This window comes from Pyrus communis, chromosome 11 (assembly GCF_041283825.1).
Source record: "Pyrus communis isolate YQ-2024b chromosome 11, ASM4128382v1, whole genome shotgun sequence".
Lineage (NCBI taxonomy): Eukaryota > Viridiplantae > Streptophyta > Magnoliopsida > Rosales > Rosaceae > Pyrus > Pyrus communis.
The window spans coordinates 15,527,908-15,555,210 of record NC_142575.1 but is presented as its reverse complement, the minus strand read 5'-3'; the positions used below and the strand labels follow the sequence as shown (position 1 = coordinate 15,555,210).

Below are 27,303 nucleotides of genomic sequence, written 5' to 3'. Positions count from 1 at the left end.
ATATATATATATATATATATATATATATATATATATATATATATTGTTTATTATTAGAATCAAGATCTTCTGAAGCATTATTCGTTAGCGAGAAATGGATAAAAACCATTTACTAAATGGTCGTTTGATAGCCGTTTCGTTTTCACTATTTTTTAAAACTAATAACTCGTGTTGAAACTGTTTTTAGTTAAAAATTAATTAATTTATAATAAAAAATTTAAAAAAAAATTGAAAGCTAAAATTTCAAAACTCAAAGAAGTAACTTTCAGTTTTTGGTTTTGAGTGTTTCATTTTTCAAAAAACTAAAAGTGGTTTGAGTATTCAGCTTTCAAAAACAGTAAAATCTAAAAACTGAAAATAAAATGGTTACTAAACGGCTACGTCAACACACTAACTAAATTATTGATAGAATTTTACCAAAAGAACCACATTGATGTGAAACAGTGAAAGCCAAAAAATAAACTGATTGACATTGAAACTTAAAGACCAAATTGAGGAGTTGATTAATTTTAAAAACCATTCACAACAAAAGCCTTTGTTTAATACACAAATTAAAATTTGACGTCATTTCCCTATCTTAAAAAAAATAAGAGGTTTTCTCTTCGTTTGGTTTTTTTTTTTTAATTATTATTATTATTGCTACTACTAGTAGCAAATGTAACAGTGTGAAAAAAAAAATTTCTCAAATAGTTGTTTTTTTTTTTCCTAATGTTTTTATGAGAAGTTACTTATTTTAAATGGGCAGCATGAATAAAATGGGGGTCGACAGGGAGAGAGAGATGTAAGTTGGGGTTGACGGTTACCAGGAGAGAGAGAAATGTCAGCTTAGGTATTGATAAGTTGACATGCTGCGAGGTTGAGAAAAAAAAAAAAAAAAACAGTAAAAACTAGATTATGTGAAATTATTTTAATGCCTACATTTTTTTCTTTTCTAATTTTTTTTTTTTAATTATATGTTGTAGGGTATAATAATAATTTCATTGATTTTTAGTTGACAAACAAAGTTTCATTAATAGGCAGTTTAGATTATTATAATTATTATTATTATTATTAGCAGATAGCACACATTTTGTGTGTGAACAATTTCTCTTAATAAGTGCATTTTTTTTTTAATATTACATAATTACTTTTTTGTCCTCCTTATGTAAATATTACGTATCAAAAGGGTAAAATTTGAAAAATAAGTATATGATTGTCATTCTCTCAAAAAAAAAAAGAGGGTAAAATAGGAAAAATAAGGATATGATTGTCATTTTGTCAAAAGGTATAAAATAGTAAAAAAAAAAAAAAAAAAAGGAGAGAAAAATTGACAAGGAGAGTTCTCTTAATAGAATAGATTAAGTTAGCTTGAAGCTTAAATCAACCTGTAATATTAGCATTGGTTTAGTTGTAGTTTGAGATGTAAACCTACTTAAACTCGAACACTCTTAAAAAGGAGCGAATATTAAAATGTCTAAATGGCAGGGCAATTGAAAGAAGCAGACTGAATTGGTTTCGAATTGATTTCTATTGATAACTTTACAGTACAATATATACATTAGTAGGTCAACCAATTAACCCTACATCAATGTCCTAGAAAATCGTATCCCTTTTTTGGTGGGATTTGATATAAACCATATTAAGTAAATATATTACATGATATTTCTTAATACTCCCCCTCAAGTTGTAGAGTGAATATTATGAACTCCCAACTTGTTCGTAGTATCGCAAATTGATCTTTTCCCAAGGCCTTTGTAAATAATTTGCTAACTGGAAATGTGTAGGCACATGTGAGGGAATAATCATTCCAGTTTGCAGTTTTTCTCGAACAATGTGACAATCAATTTCAATATGCTTTGTACACTCGTGAAAAACAGGATTAGTTGCAATATATAGGGCAGCTTGATTATCACAAAATAAAGGTGCAGGAGCCTTTTGCAGAACCTTTAAATCTTGCAATATATAGCGTAGCCAGGTTAACTCTAAACATGTGTTGGCCATAGCTCGATATTCGGCTTCTGCAAATGATCGAGAAACATTGTCTTGTTTCTTGGATTTCCAAGAGATGAGAGAATTTCCAAGAAAAAAAACAATATCCTGTAACTGACCTTCTTGTGGCACGACAACCTCCCCAATCGGAATCACAAAAAGCTTTTAACTCAAGATTATCAGTGACAGGAATAATAAACCATGGCCAGGAGTACCTTTGATGTACCAGAGAATTCGTAAAGCTGCATCCCAATGAGGCTTGCGAGGCTCATGCATGAATTGACTCAATGTGCAAACTAAAAAGACTATGTCATGCCTAGTGACAGTAAGATAAATCAATCATCCGAACTAGTCTTCTGTACTTGGTGGGATCATCTAACAATGCTCCATCAGTGGGAGTGAGTTTCAAATTTTGTTCCATTGGAAACTTGTCTGGTCATGCTCCCGTAAGTCTAGAATCTTGCAAAATGTCTAGTGCTTATTTTCTTTGAGACATGAAAATGCCTTTCTGAGAACGAGAAAATTCAATGCCTAAAAAATATTTCAAATTACCAAGATCTTTGATGTGGAAGCGTGTGAGAAGAAATGTTTTAAGGTGTTCCATCTCTTGAAGATCATTCCCTGTAAGAAGTATGTCATCCACATAGATAAGGACTACAGTAAACGAAGAACCTTGAGCCTTGGTAAAAAGAGAATAATCAGCTTTTGATTGTTGGTAACCTGCTCTTTGAATGGTGATTGAAAAAGTCAAAAACCAATTTCTAGATGCGTGTCTGAGTCCATATAAAGATTTGTTAAGCCGACATACAATGTTCTCCCTCTGTTGGCGAAGACCAGGAGGAGGTTCCATGAAAACAACATTATGCAAATCACCATGGAGAAAAGCGTTTTGAACATCCAGTTGATGAATGAACCAATGACGTGCACTGGCAACAACAAGGAGACAACGAAGAGTAGTGAGTTTGGCAGTAGGAGAAAATGTCTCCTGATAATCGATGCCCTCAATTTGAGTGTATCCTTTTGCAACAAGACGAGCCTTGTAATGTTCAATTGTGCCATCAGAGTTGTATTTGATTTTATAAACCCATTTGCAGCTAATGGGTTTATGACCTGCAGGTAAGGAAACCATGGTCCATGTATTGTTTTGCTGCAAAGCCATTAATTCTGCATGCATGGCATGTCACCAATCAGGATCAAGGATACCTGAGCATATGAATTAGGTTCAGTGTGACCTGTAATGTTGGCTAGAAAAGCACAATGGGTAGAAGAAATGCGTGAGTACGAAAGAAAATTAGAGAGAGGGTAACGAGTATCTGTGGAAGGACGAGGTGCCGAAGGAGAGTGACTGCCCCTGGTTAGTCACGTGATAGTCTTTATGCCATATAGGAGGGTGCTTAGGACAGTGAGATTGGCGTGGGAGGGGTGGAGAGGGTGACTGAACGGACGTGGCATCTGGTGGATGGGAGAGGACAGGTGATAGGGCAGATATGTCAGTGGATGGTGAGGTAAGAGAGATAGACACGGCATTGGGTGGGGAGGGTGATGAAAGCATGGCAGGAGAGGTAGGATTAGGTGTGGAAGCATGTCAGGTGGTGTAGGATTAGGTGGTAGGGTCCCGGGGTTAGGATTGGAGGGTGATGGATGAAAAGGTTGACAAGTTGGTCGTGAGATTGTGGTGTTAGCAAGATCAGGTAGATGGGGAGATATGAGGGGCTCGCTGTCGTGTAGGGGAAGGGTGGGGGTTAGAGGGGATGAAGGTAGAGACTGAAAATGGAAGGCATCTTCTGTAAATTTAACGTCACGGTTGACAAAGAATTTTTTAGTGTCCAAATCGTATAGTTTATAACCTTTTTGACCAGTGGGGTATCCAACAAAGACACATCGTTGAGCACGAGGATCGAATTTATGAGCAGGGTGAACAACAGTAGCAAAACACAAACAACCAAAAACTTTCAAGTGGTCAAAAGATGGCGGACGTTTATATAATAATTCAAAAGGAGATTTGTTACATAACAAAGGAGATGGTAATCGGTTAATAAGATAGACAGCGGTGGATACACACTCACCCCAAAATGAAAGGGGTACATGAGATTGGAAGCGTAAGCTACGTGCAATGGTGAGAATGTGACGATGCTTACGTTCGACAACGCCATTTTGTTGTGGAGTGTAAACACAGGTGCGTTGGTATTCAATGCCACTGGTTTGAAAAAAAATCTTTCATAGACAAAAACTCAGACCCATTGTCAACCCTTACTGCTTTTATATTTGCATGAAATTGTGTATGAGCAAAAGTAACAAAAGATTTTAAAAGGTGTTGAGTTTCAGATTTACGTTGCATTAAAAAAACCCACGTGCACCTAGTAAAATCATCAACTATGGTAAGAAAGAATCGAGCTCCCGAATGTGTAGGAACTTTATGAGGGCCCCATATATCACAATGTAACAAATCAAAGGAAGCATGAGTTGATATAGAACATAAAGGAAATGGAAGTTTGGTTTGTTTAGCCATGGGACAAACAATACAATTACTTTCAAAAGAAAAATTATTTGAAGACAATGAAGGAAATACTAATTTAAGGTGAGTGGGTGAAGGATGTCCAAGTCGCATATGCCACAAATTGGAGGAATGGGAAACTTGACAGGAGAGGCGTTCGTTGTAACGGGGACATGTAATAAAGTCCATCACGTTGCTTACCCGATCCAATCATCTTCCCCATAGCCAAGTCCTGCAAGACACAGAAAGTGGGAAACAAAATGGCGCAACAATTTAGAGAATCAGTGACTTAACTGGCAGACATGAGATTTAAGTGAAAAGAAGGAAGACATAAAACATTGTCTAAGGTAATATCTAAATTGAATGGTACAATGCCTATAGAAGTGATTTTGGCTGAAGAGCCGGTGGGTAATTTAACAGTGGATATTGGTGAAGATGTGCTTTGGGAAAAATATGAAGAATCTGAAATGATATGATTGGTAGCCCCGCTATCCAAAATCCAAGGTTTAGTATATACAGAATTAATGGATGCAACAATAAAAGGAGACAGACCTGCTGCATTCGCATAAGCACTGTTATTACCAGAGGTATTGTTTAAATTCATCATGGACACAACTTAAGCCAACTGTTGAAGTTGGTCAGCAGAAAGACCTTGCAACGGGTTCGGCGGGTTCGGTGAAGGCTGTGTTTGAGTCTGAGTGACAGGTGCTACGTTTGCAGCAGTGATGGGACCCGTCCCTGCACTGGCAACAGGAGAAGAGACATGGGCAGCACGTGGGATGCTGCTGCCTTGGAGACGCTGCTGTGCTTTATGATTTCCTCCATTCGTGCCATTTTTAAATCGGCATATGTCCTCGGTGTGGCCTCTTTTATCACAAAACTTGCAATGAAATTTTCGAGTCCTACAATTATCAATTGTATGTCCGTCTCCCCCCTCCCCCCCCCCCCCCAAAAAAAACAAAAAAAAAACACTTAGGGACACATGTTGAGTGATACAATCTCATTATTATCACAACATACCATAGCTGGTAGTAGTTTCATACAACAGTAAACACAAAGTAGTGCAATATCATGCATAATCGAAAGTATGATCATGCAATTATTACAAACTAAAGTAAACTGCAATAAGAGAGTTATCACCAAAATCTGAAGGTGAAGGTCTCATTGCCAAGCCCACTTGCCACTTCCTGGATTATCCTTGTTCTTGCTATATCCTGAAGCATCGAAAAACAAAGTGTGAGTGGATCAAGTTTATTCTAGTCAAAATCATTTGAATATAATAACATCCATTTTGAAATCACATAGATAGTTGAAAACTACATGCATAGAGTACTATCGTAATAGTAATCAAGTTCTTATCACATCAGTCGTCATATTAAATAAAGTAATCTCAATCACATTATCAAAGTAAATAAAATGTATAGCAAGCAGGTGAAACGACATCAACCTGATTGATGACTAGCGTCTACTAGTGAATCTAGCCTCTTTTGAAAATATAAGTACCTGCAAAATAAACCTACAGTCGTGGCTAGTTATACGATATGTATGATAACCATGTGGTGAAAATAAATCACTAATGGTCTCAAGATATCATTTAAATTAGTTATACCAAAGTCTCATCAAAGACTAATATTCAATAATAGTAATATGCATCAACATGTTATAATACTCGAAAAAAAAAAAACGTTTAGTTTTCAAAGGGATCCACTCACTGGCAAGCAAAGCGTCATTCATCATTAGGCTCCTTGCGTGAATCCTTTTTAATCTCTACTAAGCCTGTGAATTAGATATATATAGCTTAAATAAGCTTTAAAGAACATTCTAGGGAAAATCGTCCAAACTGCTATTTAGGCTTCAAATTTGAACAAATGAAGGGCCCCACGTGATTCAAAACACTGAAAAACCTAAGGGTAAGTATGGGGTCCTACACGCACTGCCATGCTCCAACCACGCGTCACCACAAGCCGGAGCTATGATGTCACGCGCCCCTATAGGGTCGCCGTCGCCGGTGAACGTGTTGCTGTACTCGCCGCCATATAGGAGCCACACTTGCCATCATTGTTGCCAGGCATCAGTTGTCGGTTAGAGTTTAAGTGATAACGGATTTGCTGATGTCACCATTAATCATAACGACGACTGTCGTCTGCTGCCAATCACCGACGCCAGAGCCTCACTGAAATCTACAAAAAGTTTTCGAGACTTGCAGAGCTTGATTTCAGTCCCAAAATTCATGAAATTGCCTTCCAAATTCGTAGAAAACACTACCAAAAGGCCAGGGACTTACCTAAAATGGATTTAGGTGCAATAGGGTCGAATCCACCTCTATTGAATTTTGATGTATATTTGCTTGATGTAAACAATTACAAGATGAAACATATATATAGGGAAGAAAAAGATCATAAGCCTAATTTTGCCTAACTTACCTAACTTGCTTGACTAACCTAACTTGCCTAACTTTGAACAAGAAAATTGACTAGCCTACCATTATTCCAACATGTTTATTTCATGCATTTTAACACTCCCCCTCAAGTTGGAGTGTGAATATCGATGACACCCAACTTGCTAATTAAGACCTCAAATTGTGTCGAGCTTAGTGGTTTGGTGAACAAGTCTGCAGGTTGATTCGAGGTCCGTATGTAAGCTGTTTGCACCATTCCCATTTGAATCTTCTCACGTACCAAGTGACAGTCTATCTCTATATGCTTCGTTCGTTCATGAAACACTGGGTTCGAAGCAATGTGCATGGCAGCTTGATTATCACAAAACATTGTGACTGGTTGTGCATGATTTACTTGCAAGTCCTTCAAAATGTTTCTTAGCCATATAACTTCACAACAAGTAGTAGCCATAGAACGGTATTCTGCCTCTGCACTGGAACGAGATATTGTGTTTTGTTTCTTCGTTTTCCAAGATATCGGTGCTTGTCCAAGGAAGATACAATAACCGGTTATTGACCTTCTAGTGTCTTTACACCGAGCCCAATCAGCATCACAAAAGGCTTGTAGTTGTAGTGAACCTATAGAAGGCAAAAGAATTCCCTGTCCAGGAGATTGTTTGATGTACCTGAGAACCTTATGCACCGCTTCAAGGTGTGGTTGTCGTGGCTTGTCCATGAATTGGCTCAACATATTAACCACATAAGTCAGGTCAGGTCGCGTGATGGTTAAGTAAATCAGCCTCCCTACGAGTCGCCTGTATGAAGAAGGATCATGTAGGAGCGTCCCATCAGTTTGTGTAAGGGACAGGTTTGGTTCCATTGGTAATCGTGAGGGCTTCGCACCAAGGAACCCAGCATCTTCTAGTATCTCCAACGCATATTTGCGTTGGCACAAGGCAATCCCTTGTTTAGATCTTGCAACTTCTATCCCCAAAAAGTATTTGAGTTTTCCCAAATCCTTTAGTTTAAAATGTTGGGAAATGAAGAGTTTAGTCTCTTCAATTTCTCTCAAATTGTTACCTGCAAGTATCACGTCATCAACATACACAAGTAATGCCATGAAACTGCCTTGACGGTTTCGGACGAACAATGAGTAATCTGACCATGATTGATGAAAACCAGCAGTCTTGAGAGCACTAGACAGCTTGATAAACCATTGTCTCGAGGCCTGTTTTAAACCATAAATGGATTTGTGTAATTTGCATACTCGTGTCTCCCCCTTTCGTCCGAACCCAGGAGGCAGGGACATATAAACCTCCTCGTATAAGTCACCATGCAAGAATGCGTTGTTCACATCAAGTTGATGAAGATGCCAGCCTCGTATGGAGGCAATACTCAGGAGGACGCGGACGGTGGTGAGCTTGGCAACTGGAGCAAAAGTTTCCCGATAATCAAGCCCCTCAATTTGACTGTAGCCTTTAGCAACGAGACGAGCTTTGTAGCGTTCAACACTGCCGTCAGGTTTAAGCTTCACCTTATAGATCCATTTGCAACCGATGGGATGTTTGTGAGGTGGTAAGGGCACAAGAGTCCAAGTGCGATTGTCATGAAGGGCAACAATCTCTTTTTGCATGGCGTCACGCCATTTTGGATCCTGAACAGCGTGCGAAAAACTGGTGGGTTCTTTGATAATGGTGAGGGTGGTGAGAAAGGTTTTGTGAGTGGGGGATACATGGTCATAAGATAAATAATGAGATATGGGGTGAGATGTACCTGATGACTGGACCATGCTTGTGGAAGATGTGGGAGCAACACGGGAAGGGAGGGCCACCTCAACATGAAAGTCCTGCAAAAATGTGGAAGTTTTGGTCGGTCGAGTGCTACGACGGAGTGGAGGTGGTTGGTCTGGTGATGGAGTGGTTGGAGGTGGTGAAGAGTGTAGAGTATGTGTAGGGTATGTGGAGGTGGGGAAGAGTGGTGAAGGTGTTGATAAGGTATCTGGTGGTGGAGTTGTAGTAGGTAAAGGAGATGAGAGTGGTGTGATGTCGGTAAGTGTGGGAGAGGTGGTGTTTATGTCTTCGGGTGCAAGGCTTGAGTGCGACTCAATGGGAGAGGTCAAGTCAAACGTGATGGATGAGGGTGTAATGTTTGATGGAGACGGGGCAGCGGAAGTGGTATGGTTTTGGAATGGAAAATGATTTTCAAAAAAAACAACATCCCTAGAAACAAAAGTCTTATTGTGTTTTATATCAAACAATTTATAACCCTTTTGACCATAAGGATACCCAAGAAAAATGCATTGGATTGCACGGGGGTCGAATTTAGAGGGCCTTTGGGCGTGTGTAGAAGCAAAACATAAACTACCGAAAACCTTTAAATGGGAATAGTTAGGTGCTTTGTGAAACAGTTTTTCGTAAGGTGTTTTACCTTGGAGAAGTGGAGTGGGTGTTCTATTGATGAGGTAAGCTGAGGTTAAGATTGCATCCCCCCAAAAACGTTTTGGCAAACAAGCTTGAAAGAGCAAAGCCCGAGCAACATTGAGCAAATGTCGGTGTTTACGTTCGGCAACACCATTTTGTTGTGGTGTGTTGACACAACTAGATTGATGTATGATGCCTTTGAGAGCATAAAATTGCTCAAGCTTAAACTCAGGGCCATTGTCACTTCGTATGATTTGAACTCTGGTATTGAATTGAGTCTCAATCATTTGAATGAATCCGACTAAAATGTCTTTTGTGTCAGATTTATGTTTCATCAAATAAACCCAAGTGCTTCTAGTGTAGTCATCTACGATGGTAAGGAAATACTTGGCACCTGAAATAGAAGCAACTTGATAACCACCCCAAATATCAATATGCAATAATTCAAAACATGATTTGGTAGAAATAGAGCTCAAAGGAAAGGGTGATCTTGTTTGTTTGGCCAATGGGCAAATCAAACATTTTTCCAAATCACAAGCCTTATTGTTAAATAAAGTTAATAACGAAGTGGCTTTATGAGATGGGTGTCCTAGGCGTTGGTGCCAAAGCTTTGGTGAGACGGTTTGAATATTGTTGCATGTTCCTTTCTTTGATGGGTCGAGGTAGTAAAGTCCATCCCTTTCAGTTCCTGTCCCAATCATCTTCCCCGAGCGAAGGTCCTGAATGACACAAAATTGGGTGAAGAAAATGGTGACATATAAGGAATCATAGGCTAGTTTACTGATAGATATTAAATTCAACCTAAAGAACGGCACACATAGGACATTTTCAAGGATAAGATTATGAGAGAAAACAACTTGTCCAATGTGAGTGACTTTGGCAACGGAACCATCTGGCAGTTCAACTGTATGATTTTCAACAGCTCGTGAGTGTGTAAGGAGACTAGGACTGCAAACTATGTGATCCGTGGCACCATTGTCCAGGATCCAAATACTTCTGGTTCCTTTACATAGAAAAGAGAAGGCTTTACCTGAAAGTTCTTCATGACTAGGAGGATTACTGACTTGATTGGCAAATGATGATTTGTTCTTGTTCAACATCTGAAGGATTTGTTTGCAGTCCTCCTGAGAGAACGGGAAATTAGGCACTGTCTCTTGCTTGTTACTTTGTGAAACTTGATTGCCCTTTGAAGAAAAGAGACGATTGGATTCGGTCTCTGTGGCTGCTTTCCGTTTTCGACAGAAATCGAAGGTGTGGCCTTTCCATCCGCAAAAAGTGCACTTGAGATGTGCACGACAATTTTTGGTGATGTGATTGGTTTTATTGCACTTTCCACATCGCATCTCCTTGTCTTCAGGTGTAGGTTCTTGCGACAGATTCTTCACTGCAAAGACAGCAGTTTCTAGTTGTGTGCTTTTTCCATTGGAAACCTCTGCCTGGCGTTCATGTCGAAGGACCAATGCATATGCCTTGTTCATCGTAGGCAGTGGTTCGAGAAGAAGAGTATTGCTTCGAACCGTAGCATACGATTCGTTCAGTCCCATAAGGAACTTCATGGTTTTCTGAGTTTCAACATATGAGTTCATCTCATTCTTTGTTCCACAACTGCATGCTGGAATGGAACACAAAGTATCACGTTCATCCCATAAACTTTTAAGTTTAGTGAAGTAAGAACTTACACTCATATTGCTTTGGACGCAATCATGAATCTCGTTCTCAACATGGAACAGCTGAACTATATTCACATGTGAGAACCTTTCCTGCAGATCGGTCCACATTTGTCGAGCATCCTTGTAGTTGATGACCATCCCTGAAATCTCCTTTGACATGGAGCCTAGTAGCCATGTCTTGACCAAGTTGTTGCAGCGATTCCATTGCTGCAGCTCCTCAAAATTATCCTCACTTGGTTTGTTGATCGTCCCATCAACAAAACCAAGTTTGTTCTTGACCGTTAAGGCCATACTCATGGATTGAACCCATGTGTTGTAGTTGTCTTCCACCAATGGTTGTGGTACGAGGATTGCACCAGGTTGATCCGAGTGGTGGAGATAGAGCGGGTGGTTGGGACTTTCCCATTTTGAATGAGAGGCCATACCTAGAATGGTTGACCTCGTGGAAGATTGCACCAGCAATAATCTCAAGAAATCTTTTCTGATGTGGAAGATCAGTCAAAACTGCAACCACAGAGCATACTCGAAATTTCAAGAGACTTTACAACCAATGCTCTACCAAGAACGATCCCTGACCGACTTTGCTCTGATACCATATTGAATTTTGATGTATATTTGCTTGATGTAAACAATTACAAGATGAAACATATATATAGGGAAGAAAAAGATCATAAGCCTAATTTTGCCTAACTTACCTAACTTGCTTGACTAACCTAACTTGCCTAACTTTGAACAAGAAAATTGACTAGCCTACCATTATTCCAACATGTTTATTTCATGCATTTTAACAACCTCGGATTCAAAATAGTCCACGTTTGGACTCAAAATAGTCCGCGTTTCATCCTCAGACCAACACGAAACCAAAACCCAGAGAAGGTACGTACAAGCTGGCTTCGAACTCGACATTTTTTCACCGAAGTTCGTCACCGGACTGGTTATGCATGCACAGAGAAATAACAGGGCCTAAACCCTCAATTTTTCAACACAAAATCACATCACAGTCATGGTAATAACCCATAAATTCACAGATTGAAAACAGTGGCGGAGGCAGGATTTGACCTTACCCCCGTGGGGGGGGGGGGGGGGGGGTAATGATAAAATAGATGTGGTAACATTTTGTTATTTAAATATATATAATTCATGATTGGTTCTTATAATTTGAACTCGTTGTCGTATGCAATTATTATCAATAGTGTTATTATTATGTATAAAACCAAGTTATAACCATACATTGATCTTATTGCATAATAGTAGATTTTTTCTACTTAAGCAGCCACGACCTTTAATTTGACTGCCATGCTGCAAATACACCAATTTTTGTGAAAGATTATTGATCGATCCTTTCAATTGATTGAACTTACTATGAAATATTGTTGATTAATAGAGTGTTTTGATAAATAATGAAAATCAAAACCATGCAGACATAAACTTAAATTGAACCTAAAGCCGTAATTAACTGAAAATTGAAGGAAGATTAAATATCAGAGCAATAAAATTATCAAATAAAATCCACAAACATAAGCAAAGCCAAAAATTGAAACATTCAAGTTCAAAATTTATTACAAAATCACAAAAACATCAATCCAAAAAATACACAGAAATAATTGAATGCATAGAACATAATTGAAATATAAAAACATGCTACTCAATTACAACTAATTTGACTCTTTACTTAAAGCATAAACCTCAATTACAAATTGGGTTCATAACAATATTTCCCCCTTGAAAATTAGCCTTGTCCTCAAGGCTTAAAAAAAAACTGTGGAAACTTGTTTGAACGCAGCAGCACTCTCCTTCAGTTCCAAAAGCACCTCAGTTCCAGAAATGTCCATTGCAATCCCAATATCAGCAAGTTTCAAAGTAGGCGCATCATTCACTCCATCCACAGTCATAGCAACAACCTCACCATCCTCTTTGAGCAACCTCACAATCTTTTGTTTGTGCTTTGGTTCGACCCTACCTTGTCTCATATGGGCTTTTGGAGCACGTAGAGTACTCATAAACCCTTTTCCTGTAAGGCTTCCTGAATGTATGTCTTCATCGGCACCAAACACATCTATTTCACAGCATATTGCTTCTGCAATGTTCTGGTTAACTCCCGTGATTACCATAACAAAAATTCCAGTTGCTTGGCAGTCTTCCCCTACTTTAAACATCCTTGAAATCTTCTGGTCAGTGATCAGAACTCCAGCATTCTTGAATTCAACAAACAATTTCTCAGGGTTTGTAGCAAATTGAGGGAAGAAATATCCTTTGTCAATCTCTAATCCTTCCACCCTGATGATAGTCTCAAATGAGAAGGGTGACTTGTGGCTTGTGGTTTTAACCATATCTGCACACTCAGAAGGAGATGAAATAACACTAGCAGTAACCAATACACTGATGTGTGCCATATCGCCCAACAAAATTACCTTTTTACCAATCATATGAGAGAAAATATGATGACTTACACACTGCTGCTCAATTTCAGTCACATATGGTTTTGTCCCAGATTTCCCACTCCTTGAAATACATTCCACGAAATAAGAACAGTAAGATTGAAGCAGGTGTTGTTCCATCCCCTTGCCAAAGAAGCTTGACCTCAATCTCTAGATTTAGGGCTGGTTTGGTATTACTGTGCTATGAAAAAACGCTGATTCTGCTGTGCTGTGAGAATAAGCGGCTGTGAAATAAAGCAGCAGAGTGTTTGGTAAACTTTTTTGTAAAAGTACTTTTGAAAAAAAAAAACAGTATTATAGTGTTTGGTAAACTTTTATGTAAAACAGATGTGAAAAAAAACCGATTTTTCAAAGTTGGGTTTTGCAGCTTCTTGTTTTTGGCTTTTTTTCACCAAAAACTGTAAAAAAAAATGAAACTGAATGTTTACCAAACACAAAAACAGTTCCCAGCTTTTTTTTATACCAGTTTTTTTCAGAATCACCTCAGTACCAAACCAGCCTTGGAGAACTTGTTAGATTGTTGGCAACCATGGAAATGACTTCCTGGAAGTAAGAGGTTTGTGCAATCAATGACTTCCTTGGATTAAGTGGCAGGGCATCAGATAAACTGGCACCATCTAGAAAATATTGTTTCATCTCTGCCAAATATACCATCTCCTTGACCAGGAAACAATTATCTTCAAACCAAGTGGCCCAACTTTTCTTACCACAACTGTACATAGGTAGATCAGGACCTTGCTTTTGATTTTCCGCTAGGGGTTGCCTCGCACAACTTGAAAGCACTGAGGAGATCTCAATTGTAGAATAGACAGATGTTTCCAAATTGAGGAAATTGAATAAGCTGCAAGTATAAGCAAAGCCAAAATTGATCCAATGCTGTATTGTTATCTTTATGGCAGTATAAGATATCCCAGTAATGATATTGGCTTCACTCTTTGCATAAATATCCAGCTGTGCATACGTAACCTGCGAATTCCCCGTTAATCCCACCTTGAACAGATACTCATGGATCCTCCTACCGGCAATCAGCCAACAAGCACCACTAATGACAAGAAGCTCCATAAATTTTTCATTTGCAGAAGGACATGTGGGTTGCACAAGATATACATCACACCCTCTTACACTCTCATGCAACTGAACATATATCTCGCCATCAGCAAAGCCTTTGATCATAATCCATCCAAGTGCCAGACCCATGTGGCAAGCAATTTCCCTGAGCCTGACAACGTTTTTGCTAATTGCATTCATCAAATATGCTTTGGTGGCCGAATAAATTGGCACCAAATCGTAAAGATGTCTTGCAATAATTTCTTCAAACAAGAGAATTAAAATTGAAGCAGTTGGTAGTGATATCGATCTGACACCCACATTCTCAATTCCCTTCGCAACCTGATCGAACTCCATGTTTTTAAATTGGAAAAGCTCATTCCCAATTTGTGGTTCACTTGTAGCATAGTGGTGAAAAGCAGCAGAGATTCCTTGCAATTTAACAATAATTGTGCAACCAGAGGGATTCCAGATATAATGAGTGAACTCGAAACTGTAGAGGTCTCTCCAGTGAGATATTTCCATTTTGTCTTCACTACTTTTCTCAGACATTTTCTCAAACAGTTCCAATGCATGAATATCTTTCATCACAAATTTTCCCACAAGATACCAATGAACCCATCCAAATTTATCTTTCAGGTATGCACCATAGTTATCAGTCAAAAGAGAATGGGAATTTAGCCTCCAAAGTTGCTGAAATGATACTCAAATTAAGAACTAGCTCAGGTCCATTTTTCGTAGTATTGGAGAACAAGTGATCATGGAGTAGCCGCGGAGCAGAGGTCATCGTTGAAGGATGAATCCCTGTTTTCGATTCCGGAAGCAAAACTGTAGCTGCAGCGGAGTCCTTCGAGTGTGGCTTGACGGCCGAAGTTGCTAGTGCTCGCAACAACGGTGAAGATGAGAGCAGCGGTGGAGCTTGGACTGCCGACGGACTAAGCTGCGATTGGGCTCCTTCAGAACAGATTGGGCTCCGAGGTAGCTGAATCTGATCAATTGCAGGAGAACCATGATGATCGCCCGCAAGAGGAGCGGAGATACATTCCCCGGCACCTCGAAAGAACATGTCGCGACGAAATTGTGTAAGAGAGTCGGCGAAGGCCTGGTCGATCGCAGCGGTGATGAGGGAAGGTAAAGCGGCAATGCAAGCCTCCAAGGAAGCAAGACGGGATTCCAAGGCAGCGTCGCAAGTAGCAGCGGATTGGCGGGTGTGCACAGAAGGGAATCCAGGAATCGATATGGGTGATACCATTGTTAGAACCCAAATCTCAAACCCTAACTCAAACCTTAACTATTGCACATAGAAGAGAAAGAAGGAGGAAGATAGAAGGAGCAGAGCTCCAATATTTTTGTATTGATTTGTTTTGTAAAATTCTGTTCCGTTTTTAAACCAAAGAGCAGGTGCTCTTATACATGAAGTGTGACTGCCAGCTGGCATTTCTATCAAATTCCCCTAATAACCAGTAAAAACCCTCAATTACAACTAATTTGACTCTTTACTTAAAGCATAAACCTCAATTACAAATTGGGTTCATAACAAAAATCGCAGGAAAAAAATCCATCGCCATTAAAGCTCTGGTGCGATACTTCAAGCTGTTGAACGCGAGGGCTCTATTGGTGTGCCTAAATTGAAGGGGCTGATTTAATTGGCTGATGGATTTTTAAGGGTAAACACGTGATTTCCAATGGGCCCGATATTATCTACATTAAAGGACTAGGGAAGCAGGCTAAATCTCACAATCACTTAGCAATAATACGGTTCAAATTCGCATTTAACGAGAATCGAATTAAAGACCTCTCACTTACAAGTGAATAGAAATACAACTAAACCGTAGTACTAAGTGGCATGAGGCCACACTTACGCATTGGTACATGGATAATTAGTAAACATTTTAGTGATTTATGGCCAAACTCCCTTATAGAATTTGGAATGTTCATGGGATAGGAAATCTCAATCCTACGTTAATATAATTAAATTTCGATCCATTGGCAATCCTAAATGATTCTCCTCACCTAAACTGATTTACGCAAAGATTTTTCAATGTGTTAGGAACTCGATTTGGTATATCAAGTGTAATAATATAATTAATTGAAAACTAGTAAAAGAAAATTCAAACTAATTGTATAATGACACTTAATGCAACGAGCAGTATTTCCGGCACACTAAAAAATTTCTCATTTCATGTTAGTAGTGATTTTGTTTTCGATTTTGGTTTACAACTGTGAAGATATACTACCGAATATGTGAGAAATAAAAATGGATGTGTGAGTAACACTCTTCTTAGTATATTAGGTAAGTAGTGGTTAGATTTTCAGATTATTTTAGTTGATCACTGAACGTTGATGTTTTTACAAAACAACCTATTATAAATGATTGTTGATGTGATAAGGATATAATATTATTTTGCTTTGCTTTTTAATTTGTTAGCAAACGCAAATGTGGAAGCGGTAAAACAAACACAAGACTTTAGGTGCATGTTCAAATGTTTACATTAGTTGTGTGAGAGCTTGTTTACGAGTGGTTTTTGGGTTAAAAAAAAAAAACACTTTAGATGTTCCATGTTTTCATGTATTCATGTGATGATTGTATGCAACACCTATATTCACTAGAATTATATGCGACTGTAAGATGATGATTGTACTACATACATGTAAGTATTGTAGCCAATTCTAAATTTAAACCTAAACAAGTTTACGCCTTACAACAGTGCTCATGATGGATCAGCATTTGTCTCATTTTACTACTCTAGCTAGGGGTGTGAAGAAGGTGAATGTCTGAGGAATTTATTGAGACTTGTCCTCAAACTGGACCACTAGCATAATGTAAGTCAATATCATGGTCATTTACGATCCACGATATCAGCGAGCAGACGCCAAATTCGACAGCATGTTAACTCACGACATGGGAGCCATTATCCGCACCAAGTGCCCCATGAAAGCCCCTACATCATATCAAAGCCATTCTCATATTGTAGTGCACAATCAGGCTGCGAATACTTAAATATGAAACTCCTCGTGCACAACTCCTTAAACTTCAAATGAATTGTTTTGCAAATATCAACAAATGAAGAACAATGTGGAACTAGAAGTCTCACAATTTCCATTTGGTATGTACACTTTGCTATCACATAAAGCTCCATTATCCTAAACAAAACAAAAAGGGACTTAAATCACTAAGACAAAACATAAACAGACGCTACAATAAAGTTACTACAAAATTGAAATTATATCACCAACGCCCAAAGCTGTAATTAATTGAAATTTCAAGGACGATAAAATATCAAAGCAACAAAATTATCAAATCAAATCCACAATCATAGGCAAAGCAAAAAATTGAAACATTCAAGTTCAAAATTTAATACAAAATTACATCAATTTGAGGCAAGTAAACAAAGAAAAAAAACGTGGAAATAATTGAATGCATAAAACATAAGAATGCGAGTAAACAAACATACTACTCAATTTATAAAACACCAAATACGATTGATCCCCAAACACCACAGAAATCTGAAAATCTTAGAAGATTTTGAGTCGTCAGAATCAACCAAGCATCATGATTGAACTCGGAGTAAAAAATCGTAGGAAAAAAAATCCATCGCCATTAAGGCTCTGTTGCGATACTTCAAGTTGTTGAACGTGACGGTTCTCTCCGTGCGTCAAAATGGAATGGGTTGTTTTAATTGGCTGATGGCTTTTAAAGGGTAAACACGTCATTTAAATAAATAAATAAACTTATGCATTGATATATGTGTAATTAGAAAACTTTTTATTGATTTATGGCCAAATTCCCTTTATAGAATTTGGAATGTTTTTAGGGAAAGGAAATCTCAATCCCATATTATTATAATTAAATTTCGATCCCTTGGCAATCCTAAATGGTTCTCTTTATCAAAACCCATTCACGCAAGAGATTTTTCAATGTATTAGAAACACAGGTTGATATATCAAATGTAATAATCTAATTAACTGAAAACTAGTATAAGAGAATTCTAACTAATTATATTATTACATTTAATGTAATAAGCGTGTTATCAGCACACTAAAAGATTTCTCATTTTACATATGCATATAACGGAAAAGGATCCTCGTCGGATCCTCTTTATGGGGATCCGGGGGATCAATCAATCACGTCTGTTCATCGTATATCGTGTAATCAGAAATCATTTTAAATGTAAAATTTTAAATTGAATATAAATAGTATCTAACGAAAATTAATCGCACGATATACAATAAATGAATATAATTGATTGATCCTCGGATCCCGACAAAAAAAATCGAGAGATGACCTTTTCCGCATATAACAGCCACCATGTCCACACAAAAACTTAAGACAAGTCACTAAAACTTGCTTTGTCTAATCACCATTGGACCCCACTTCTCCATTTTTTTAACCATACGAAAACACCAAAAACGACAGGCAAAACCACCAACTCCATTACTTACCTCCCTATTTCTTTCCCACTTCACTTCCTTTCCCTTCTCACAATTCTCCCATTTATTCATCACAATCCCTCCAAACATGTCATCAAACACCGCCATCACTCCAACCTTGCCCTACGAAGAATGCCGCGGTGTTCTCCGCGTCTACAGCGACGGCTCCATCGTCCGCTCTCCCAAACCAAGCTTCGACGTCCCAGTCCACGACGACGGCTCCGTTGACTGGAAAGACGTCGTTTTCGACCCAACCAATCAACTCCAACTCCGCCTCTACAAGCCTGCTGCAACTACACACTCCCCCTCGTCGTTGTCCAAAAAGCTCCCCATCTTCTACTACATCCACGGCGGCGGCTTCTGCATCGGCTCACGCGCTTGGCCCAACTGCCAGAACTACTGTTTTCAGCTCGCCTCCCAGCTCCAATGCGTCGTCGTTGCACCTGACTATCGCCTCGCGCCAGAACACCGCCTCCCGGCTGCTATTGACGACGGCTTCGCGGCTATGAAATGGCTCCAAGCCCAAGCCGAGGCTGAGGATCCGGACACGTGGCTGACTGAGGTGGCGGATTTTGGGAACGTGTTTGTTTCGGGTGACTCGGCTGGCGGGAATATTGCTCATAACTTGGCGGTTCAGCTCGGGCCCGGTTCGGTTGAATTGGGGCCGGTTCGGGTGAGAGGGTACGTACTTTTGGCACCGTTTTTTGGTGGGACGGTTTTGGCTAGGTCAGAGGCTGAGGGCCCCAAAGAAGCCTTTCTCAATTGGGAGCTCATTGACAGGTTTCAACTTTCAATCTTCCCCCCACTTTCTTTTTCTTCATTTCATTTCATGTTAATAGTGATTTTGTTTTTGGTTTTAGTTTACAACTGTGGAGACATAAGATTGGGTGTGCAAGAAATAAAAATGGATGAATGAATATTAGAGTAAGTAGTAATTAGATGTTCAGATTATGTTAGTTGATCACATAACATTATATATGATTGTTGGTGTAATAAGTATATAATATTCTTTTGCTTTGTTGTTAACAAACGCAAATGTGGAAGCGGTAAAACAAACACAAGACTTTATGTGCATGTTGTAATGTTTACATTAGTTGTGTAAGAGCTTGTTTATGAGTGGTTTTTGGGTTAAAAAAACACTTTAGATGTTTTATGTTTTCATGTATTTCTATGGTAATTATATTAAATACATATCCATATGAATTATATGCAACTATTAGATGATAATTGTACTAAATACATGTAAGTATTGTAGCCAATTTATTATTTGGTCATTAAATTAAAAATAAAATGAAAGAGGTTTGTGCATGAAAAAATTAAGATTAAGCATGCATGCAGGTTTTGGAGGCTGTCAATACCAATTGGAGAGGACAGAGATCACCCACTTGTGAACCCATTTGGACCAAATAGCCAGAGCCTAGAAGAAGTGGCTTTTGATCCAATCCTAGTGGTTGTAGGTGGAAGCGATCTTCTCAAAGATCGAGCTCAAGATTATGCAAATAGGCTCAAAAATTGGGGAAACAAGGTTGAGTACGTGGAATTTGAAGGACAGCAGCATGGTTTCTTCACCATCCAACCCAGTTCCCAACCTGCAAAGGAATTGATGTTAATCATCAAACGATTCATTGCTCAAAATTCCACTTGCTGCTAAGACATGCATGCAGCTATGGGCGGCCATGGATCTAAGTCTCTAAGATTCTAAAACAACAACAACAACAACAACAACAAAAAAGCTCTTAATGTTGTCAAATATAGTAACAAATAATGTGAGAGTAAAATTGTATTTTTTTCTCTTATTTATTCTTAGCATGTTGTAAAATTCTCTCTTATCGTTAGGGACTGTTTGGGACTGTTGTGCTTTGTTTAAAAACTGCTTGTGCTTTAAGAATAATCAGCTGCAAAATAAAGCAGTTGAACGTTTGGTAAACTGTATTTTTAAAAGTATTGTGAGTATGAAAACCAATGTAAAAGCGTTTGGTAAATTTTAATGTAAAAGTGATATAATTGTATATAATGGCAAAAAGAGACATGAAAGTGCGGTGATGACAACAACAACGATGGCAAAGGCAATAGTTGTGATGGTGGTGGTGATGGTGCCAATAAAGGGATGTGGTGGTTAGGTTGTAGAGGTACCAATGGTCGTAGGAGCAGCGACAACAGTGATGGTGGTGGTTGTGGTTGTGGTTCGGTAGCAATGGTGGTGGTGGTTGTTATTTTTATGGTGGTGGGCGTGGTGACGGTGGTGGTCGTGGTGACGGTGGCAGCCACGATGGTAGTTGCAGTTGTGCTGGTAATGGTGGTAGATATGGTTGTGGTGAGGTGGTGGTTGTTAAAGTTTTTGAGACTCCATGTCCCACATTGGGGAACATATGGTTCCCAATGGTCTTTATATATGTTTTGTCCTTTGTACTAATAGTTAGGATTTGGACCATTTGGAAATGGATTGAAGGCTTGGGCCTTATCGTTGTGTGGATCAGGCTTATATAATATAGTCTAATATAATTAATATTAATTAAGCAAGACAAGGGCATTGGAAGTTAAAATTAATCAGAGTTCATTAATTTTAATTTCGGATTAAGTTTTTAATTAACATATTAATTAAAACCCATTTTGATTAAGAGACACAGCTTTTAGAAAGAGTTGTGTACGTTTAAATATGTTCAACATGTATTTGAAAGGGTATGAAACAACCTATATATTTGCAGTCTCAGTTTCCAATAGAATCATCTTTTCTTCCTCTTTCTCTTTCGTACAAAATTCTTAGAGAGTAAACACACAAAGTAATTTGTCAAAATTCTATAATCCAGTACGGGTTATAGAATTAGATAGTTGTATCCTGGTCAAGGTGACGTTGTAGAACCACAAGCACAAGAGTGGGATGAAAATACTGTTCGAGGGACACAACTTTTTGTGCTAGCCTCTATCTGTGATTAAATCAAGTTAGTATCATTTTAAGTCTTGTGATTATTTTTGTTATTGCATTTTATATTGCAAGTATTTTTCATTAGTAAAGAATCAGTATTTCAAGTTCTATTATTTTTATTTATTTCTGAACTGTTCTCCAACTATCTTCGAACTAAACCTCATTTTGAAAAGCCTAAGAAGATTAAGGGTGGATACTTCAAAAGATGGCAACAAAAAATACTGTTTTATTTGGAAACTCTGAAATTGGCTAATGTTATGCAAGAGACTGTGCCAAGTGTAGAAGGAGACAATATTTATGCAGACACTTTGAAGGTTATAGATGCTTGAAATCATAATGATTTCCTATGTAGAAACTATATTCTCAATGCATTGGATGATTCGTTGTATGATGTCTATGTTGTATTCAAAACAGCCAAGGAACTTTGGGAATCACTTGAGAAAAAATATAAAATAGAGGATGCTGGTTCAAAGAAATTTGTCGTGGGTAAATTTTTGGACTACTAAATGGTTGATTCAAATCCGTTGTCTCTCAAACTGAAGATCTCCAGAAAATCATCCATGACATTCATGTTGAAGGGATGGTGATCAATGAGCCTTTTTAGGTGGCGTCTTTTATTGAGAAATTGCCACCCTCTTGGAAGGAGTTCAAGAATTATCTCAAGCACAAACACAATGAGATGACCCTCGAGGATCTCATCGTGAGGCTGAGAATTGAGGAAGATAACAGAAAGAATGAAAAGGGTATGGTTTCGAGTATGGAAGCTAAGGCGAGTGTTGTTGAAGGAAGTTCATCCAAGCAAAGGCCAGAATTCTAGAAAAATAAGAAGAAGGAAAAGAACTTTGTCCCTAGTGTGAAAGGCAAGGACTTCAAGAAAATTAAGGAAAGTTGATGGGTTTATGGGAAGCAAGGACATATGGCTCAAGAACGTCGCCATCAAAGGGATCAAAGTCTTGGAAATCAAGGCAACAACAACCACACAAACCTGATTGAAAATGATGAGGACGTCCTAGCTGCAATGATTTCTGAAATCAATCTTGTATCTGACCATGCTAATTAGTGGATAGATACCGGTGCGACTCGCCATGTATGTGGTGACAGAAATATGTTCTTTTTCATACCAGAGAGTCGAGGGAAAAGAACAGTTGTTTATGGGAAATGCGCCTGCATCTATTGTGGCTGGAATAGGGAAATGTATTATGAAATTTACTTCTGGAAATGAATTAACCCTCCTTGATATGTTGCATGTACCTGATATAAAGAAGAATCTTGTTTCTGGGCCTATCCTTAGTAATAAGGGATTCAAACTAGTTTTTTGAGTCCAATAAGTTTGTACTAACTAAGCGGGGAATGTTTGTGGGAAAGGGTTACCTTGCTGATGGATTATTCAAGCTGAATGTACTTGCTAATGTTATGAATGAAATAAATAATGTTTCTGCTTATATTGTTGATTCGTCTAATTTATTGCACTCTAGGTTAGGACATGTAAATTTTCGTTCTCTTTCTAGAATGCATAATTTAAGTTTGCTGCCCAAACTTAATTATTTAGATAATGTTAAATGTGATACTTGTATAGTATCGAAATTTGCAAGTCAAAGCTTTAAATCAATGCATGAAAAATCCAATGATTTGTTAGATTTATTTCATAATGACTTGTATGATTTTAGATCATATCCAACTTGTGGTGGAAAGAACTATTATGTAACATTTATAGATGATTTCAATAAGTATTGTTATGTTTATTTACTTCATAGTATAGATGGGATCTTAGATATGTTTAAGACTTACAAGGCAGAAGTTGAGAATCAACTTAACAAAAAGATTAAAGTCTTAAGGTTCGATAGGGGAGGAGAATATGAGTCTCATGCCTTTGCTGAATTTTGTACCATTCATGGCATAATTCATCAAACAATAACCCTCTATGTATCGCAACAAACGGTGTTGCTGAACAAAAAAAATATGACTTTTAACAACATGATCAATTTCATGTTGAATAGCTATGGGCTTCCAAACAATTTGTGGGTTTAAGCTTTACTTATTGCAAATAAAATTTTGAACAAATTCCACCTAAAACGAGAAAGGAGTCACCATATGAATTATAGAAAGGAAGAACCCCAACATTTAAATTGTTTAAAGTGTGGGGCTACTTGTCAAAAGTACACGCCCCATTGCCAAAGAGAACAAAATTAGGGCCTAAAACTATAGATTGCGTTTTTATTGGCTTTGCATCTAATAGTTTAGCTTATAGATTCTTAGTTTTTTATTCCGACTTAAGTGATATAAATGTCAATACTATTATAAAATCTATAAATGCAATATTTTTTTAGGATGTATTCCCATACGAAATGGGCAAGTCTAATTTCTTGAAAAAGAGATTACATGATGGTGTATTTGAGGTTAATGACGAACCTAGAGAACATGGTGATCATTCATCCTCATCTAGAGTTCAAGAAGAAGAACTTGAACCTAGAAGGAGTAAAAGGACAAGAATTCGAAAGGACTTTGGGCCTAATTTTGTGACCTTATTAATTGAGACAGAACCTCAATCATAGGCAAGGTCCAATTCTGAAGCTCCATTTTGGAAGGATGCAATTAACAGTGAAGTAGATTCCATTATGCAAACGCATACATGGGAATTAGTCGATTTGCCCCTTGACAATAAGCCAATTGGGTACAAATGGATATTTAAGAAGAAACTAAAACCAAATGGTACAATTGACAAATATAAGGCTCGTTTCGTGGCTAAAGGATACCACCAAAAGCATGGTTTGGATTTCTTTGATACATACTCGTATGTGACGAGAACTACTTCAATAAGACTATTGATTGCTATAGTTGCACTCCATAACATGGAAATACATCAAATGGATATAAAAACGACATTCTTGAATGGAGACTTGGATAAGGAAATATATATGGAACAACCCGAGGGGTTTGTAGTTAAAGGTCAAGAACACAAAGTTTGTAAACTTGTGAAATTGCTTTATGGACTTAAACAAGCTCCAAAGTAATGACATGAAAAATTTGACCATATTATGATCACACATGGTTTAAGATAAATGAGTGTGATAAGTATGTATACACGAAAACTCAAAATAATGCTTTCATTATGTTGTGTTTATTTGTAGATGATGTGGTTATAATGGGAACTAACAACGAGATAATAAATTGGACCGAGAAGATATTGAAATCAAGTTTCAATATGAAAGATCTTGGTCTAGCTGATGTGATTCTTGGTATAAAAATCAAAAGAAACCAAGAAGGATATATTCTTACACAATCCCATTATATAGAAGCTACACTTAGAAAATATGGCCATTTGGAAAGTAAAGAGCCGATTACTCCTTTTGATGCCAATAGCAAACTAAAGAAAAATAGTGGTGATGCTATATCTCAACATGAATATTCATAAGTTATTGGAAGCCTTATGTACATTATGAACTGTACAAGGCCTGATATAGCATACGCAGTGAGTAAACTGAGTAGATATACATGCAATCTAGGGCATGATCATTGGGAAACTTTATTCGAGTATTGAGATACTTAAAGCATACAATGAATTATGGATTGCATTATACGAGGTATCCTCCTGTGCTTGAAGGATTTACTGATGCGAATTGGATATCCGATAGTACCGATACAAAATCCACAAGTGGATATGTATTTACTTTTAGGGGAATAGTAGTATCTTGGAAATCTTCCAAACAAACATGCATAGTTCGACCAACAATGGAATCGGAATTTATAGTTCTCGATAAGGCTAGAGAAGAAATTGAGTGGCTAAGAGATTTTTTGGAAGATGTTCCCATATGGCCTAAATCTGTAATAGCGATATGTATACACTGTGACAATTTAGTTGCACAATATCAAGCTAAAAGAAGGCATAATCCAATAAAGCAATGGCTCTCTAGTGGTGTAATTTCTATTGACTATGTTAAGCCAAAAGATAATATTGTGAATCCGCTTACTAAAGGTTTGTCTAGAGAGCAAGTTAAGCATACATCAAGGGGAATGGGTTTAAAGCCAATAGAGTAAAATGAAACTATTAAACGGAAACCTAACCTAGTTGATTGGAGATCCCATGGTCTAGGTTCAATAGGCAAACTGGTTTGGCTAGATTCAAAGAAGAAACACACTTACATACCCATTCCTATGATGGAAGAAGTGTGGTGACTACTAATACATAAGTTTAATGATATTGATACTTGTAAATCAACTGAAATAGTAGCAGCCTATTCTTTATCAATATCACCTATATGAGAGTAAATATGGGGTCGTATTTATGAGAATTACATGGCTACATTCTTTAAAGCTCTCATGAATCCAGGATTTGTTCAGGACCAAAAAGAACACAAAGTATGAATATTTGATGTGTTGGTGTGACATATGTTTTGCTTATTGTCTTGGTTTACTATGGAGATGAACAATTCAATATTTTATATTCACTGCGTCATCTAGTTCAAGATTTCAATTAATCAGAGTTCATTAATTTTAATTTCAGATTAAGTTTTTAATTACATATTAATTAAAAACAGTTTTGATTAAGAGACACAGCTTTTAGAAAAAAGTTGTGTACTTTCAAATACATTCAACAGGCATTTGAAAGGGTATGAAACAACTTATATGTTTGCAGTCTCAGTTTCCATTAGAATCATTTTTTCTTCTTCTTTCTCTTCCGTACAAAATTCCCAGAGAGTAAACACATAAAGCAATTAGCCAGAATTCTATAATTCAGTGTGGGTTGTAGAATTAGATAGTTGTATCATAGTCGAGTAGACGTCGTAGAACCACAGGCACAAGAGTGAGACAGAAATAATGTTCGAAGGATATAGATTTTTGCGTTAGCCTCTATCTGTGATTAAAGCAAGTTAGTATCATTTTAATTCTTGTTTAGTATCATTTTAATTCTTGTAATTATTTTTGTTATTTCATTCTATATTGCAAGTATTTTTCATTAATAAAGAATCAATATTTCAAGTTCTGTTATTTTTATTTATTTCTAAATTGTTCACTAAGGTATTGTTTGGTATGCAGACGGGACGGGACGGAACGGAATGGGACGGGACGGAACGGGACAGGACGGAACGGAACGGAGCGGGAGCAAAGATGCCCTCGGATGGAAACAAGGAGGAAGAAGAAGGAGACGGAGAGGTTATAATTTTGTGTTCCACGGATGTGGAACGAGTCGTTCCAGGGGGGTGAGGTGGAACGAAAATTCACCCAAAACTCGTCCCGTGGAACAGCTCGTTCCACCCGTTTTAGGCCCACGTTTGGGTACCGTTTGGTACGTGGGACGGGACGGAACAGAATGGGACAAGGCGTTCCGTCCCACGTTTGGTGCGCCTAAAACGGGTGGAACGAGCTGTTCCACGGGACGAGTTTTGGGTGAATTTTCGTTCCACCTCACCCCCCTGGAACGACTCGTTCCACATCCGTGGAACACAAAATTATAACCTCTCCGTCTCCTTCTTCTTCCTCCTTGTTTCCATCCAAGGGCATCTTTGCTCCCGCTCCGTACCGTTCCGTCCTGTCCCG

The 27,303-nt window shown here is 38.0% G+C and overlaps 2 protein-coding genes across 2 annotated transcripts; one reads left to right on the top strand and one right to left on the bottom strand.

Annotated features, from left to right (window-relative positions):
* Nucleotides 1-9,832: 9,832 nt before the first annotated feature.
* On the bottom strand, nt 9,833-11,536 carry LOC137735677 (uncharacterized). The gene is made up of 2 exons (XM_068475124.2): nt 10,290-11,536; nt 9,833-9,978 (listed from the first exon to the last, which is right to left on the bottom strand). The coding sequence occupies exons 1-2, from the start codon at nt 11,350-11,352 to the stop codon at nt 9,941-9,943; spliced, it is 1,101 nt and encodes a 366-aa protein (XP_068331225.2). The 5' UTR covers nt 11,353-11,536; the 3' UTR covers nt 9,833-9,940.
* Nucleotides 11,537-18,764: 7,228 nt separating this feature from the next.
* LOC137742458 (strigolactones hydrolase CXE15) lies at nt 18,765-20,827 on the top strand. Its single transcript, XM_068482329.2, has 2 exons — nt 18,765-19,625; nt 20,184-20,827. The coding sequence occupies exons 1-2, from the start codon at nt 18,934-18,936 to the stop codon at nt 20,494-20,496; spliced, it is 1,005 nt and encodes a 334-aa protein (XP_068338430.2). The 5' UTR covers nt 18,765-18,933; the 3' UTR covers nt 20,497-20,827.
* The last annotated feature ends 6,476 nt before the right edge of the window (nt 20,828-27,303 follow it).

Excerpts from the sequence above, each read along its gene's own strand:
- LOC137735677 (XM_068475124.2), bottom strand. The coding sequence starts at position 11,352 with ATGGCCTCTCATTCAAAATGGGAAAGTCCCAACCACCCGCTCTATCTC. Across the intron at positions 9,979-10,289 it reads TAGTCATGAAGAACTTTCAG|GACCTTCGCTCGGGGAAGAT; the intron begins GTAAAGCCTTCT and ends TGTGTCATTCAG.
- LOC137742458 (XM_068482329.2), top strand. The coding sequence starts at position 18,934 with ATGTCATCAAACACCGCCATCACTCCAACCTTGCCCTACGAAGAATGC. Across the intron at positions 19,626-20,183 it reads AATTGGGAGCTCATTGACAG|GTTTTGGAGGCTGTCAATAC; the intron begins GTTTCAACTTTC and ends GCATGCATGCAG.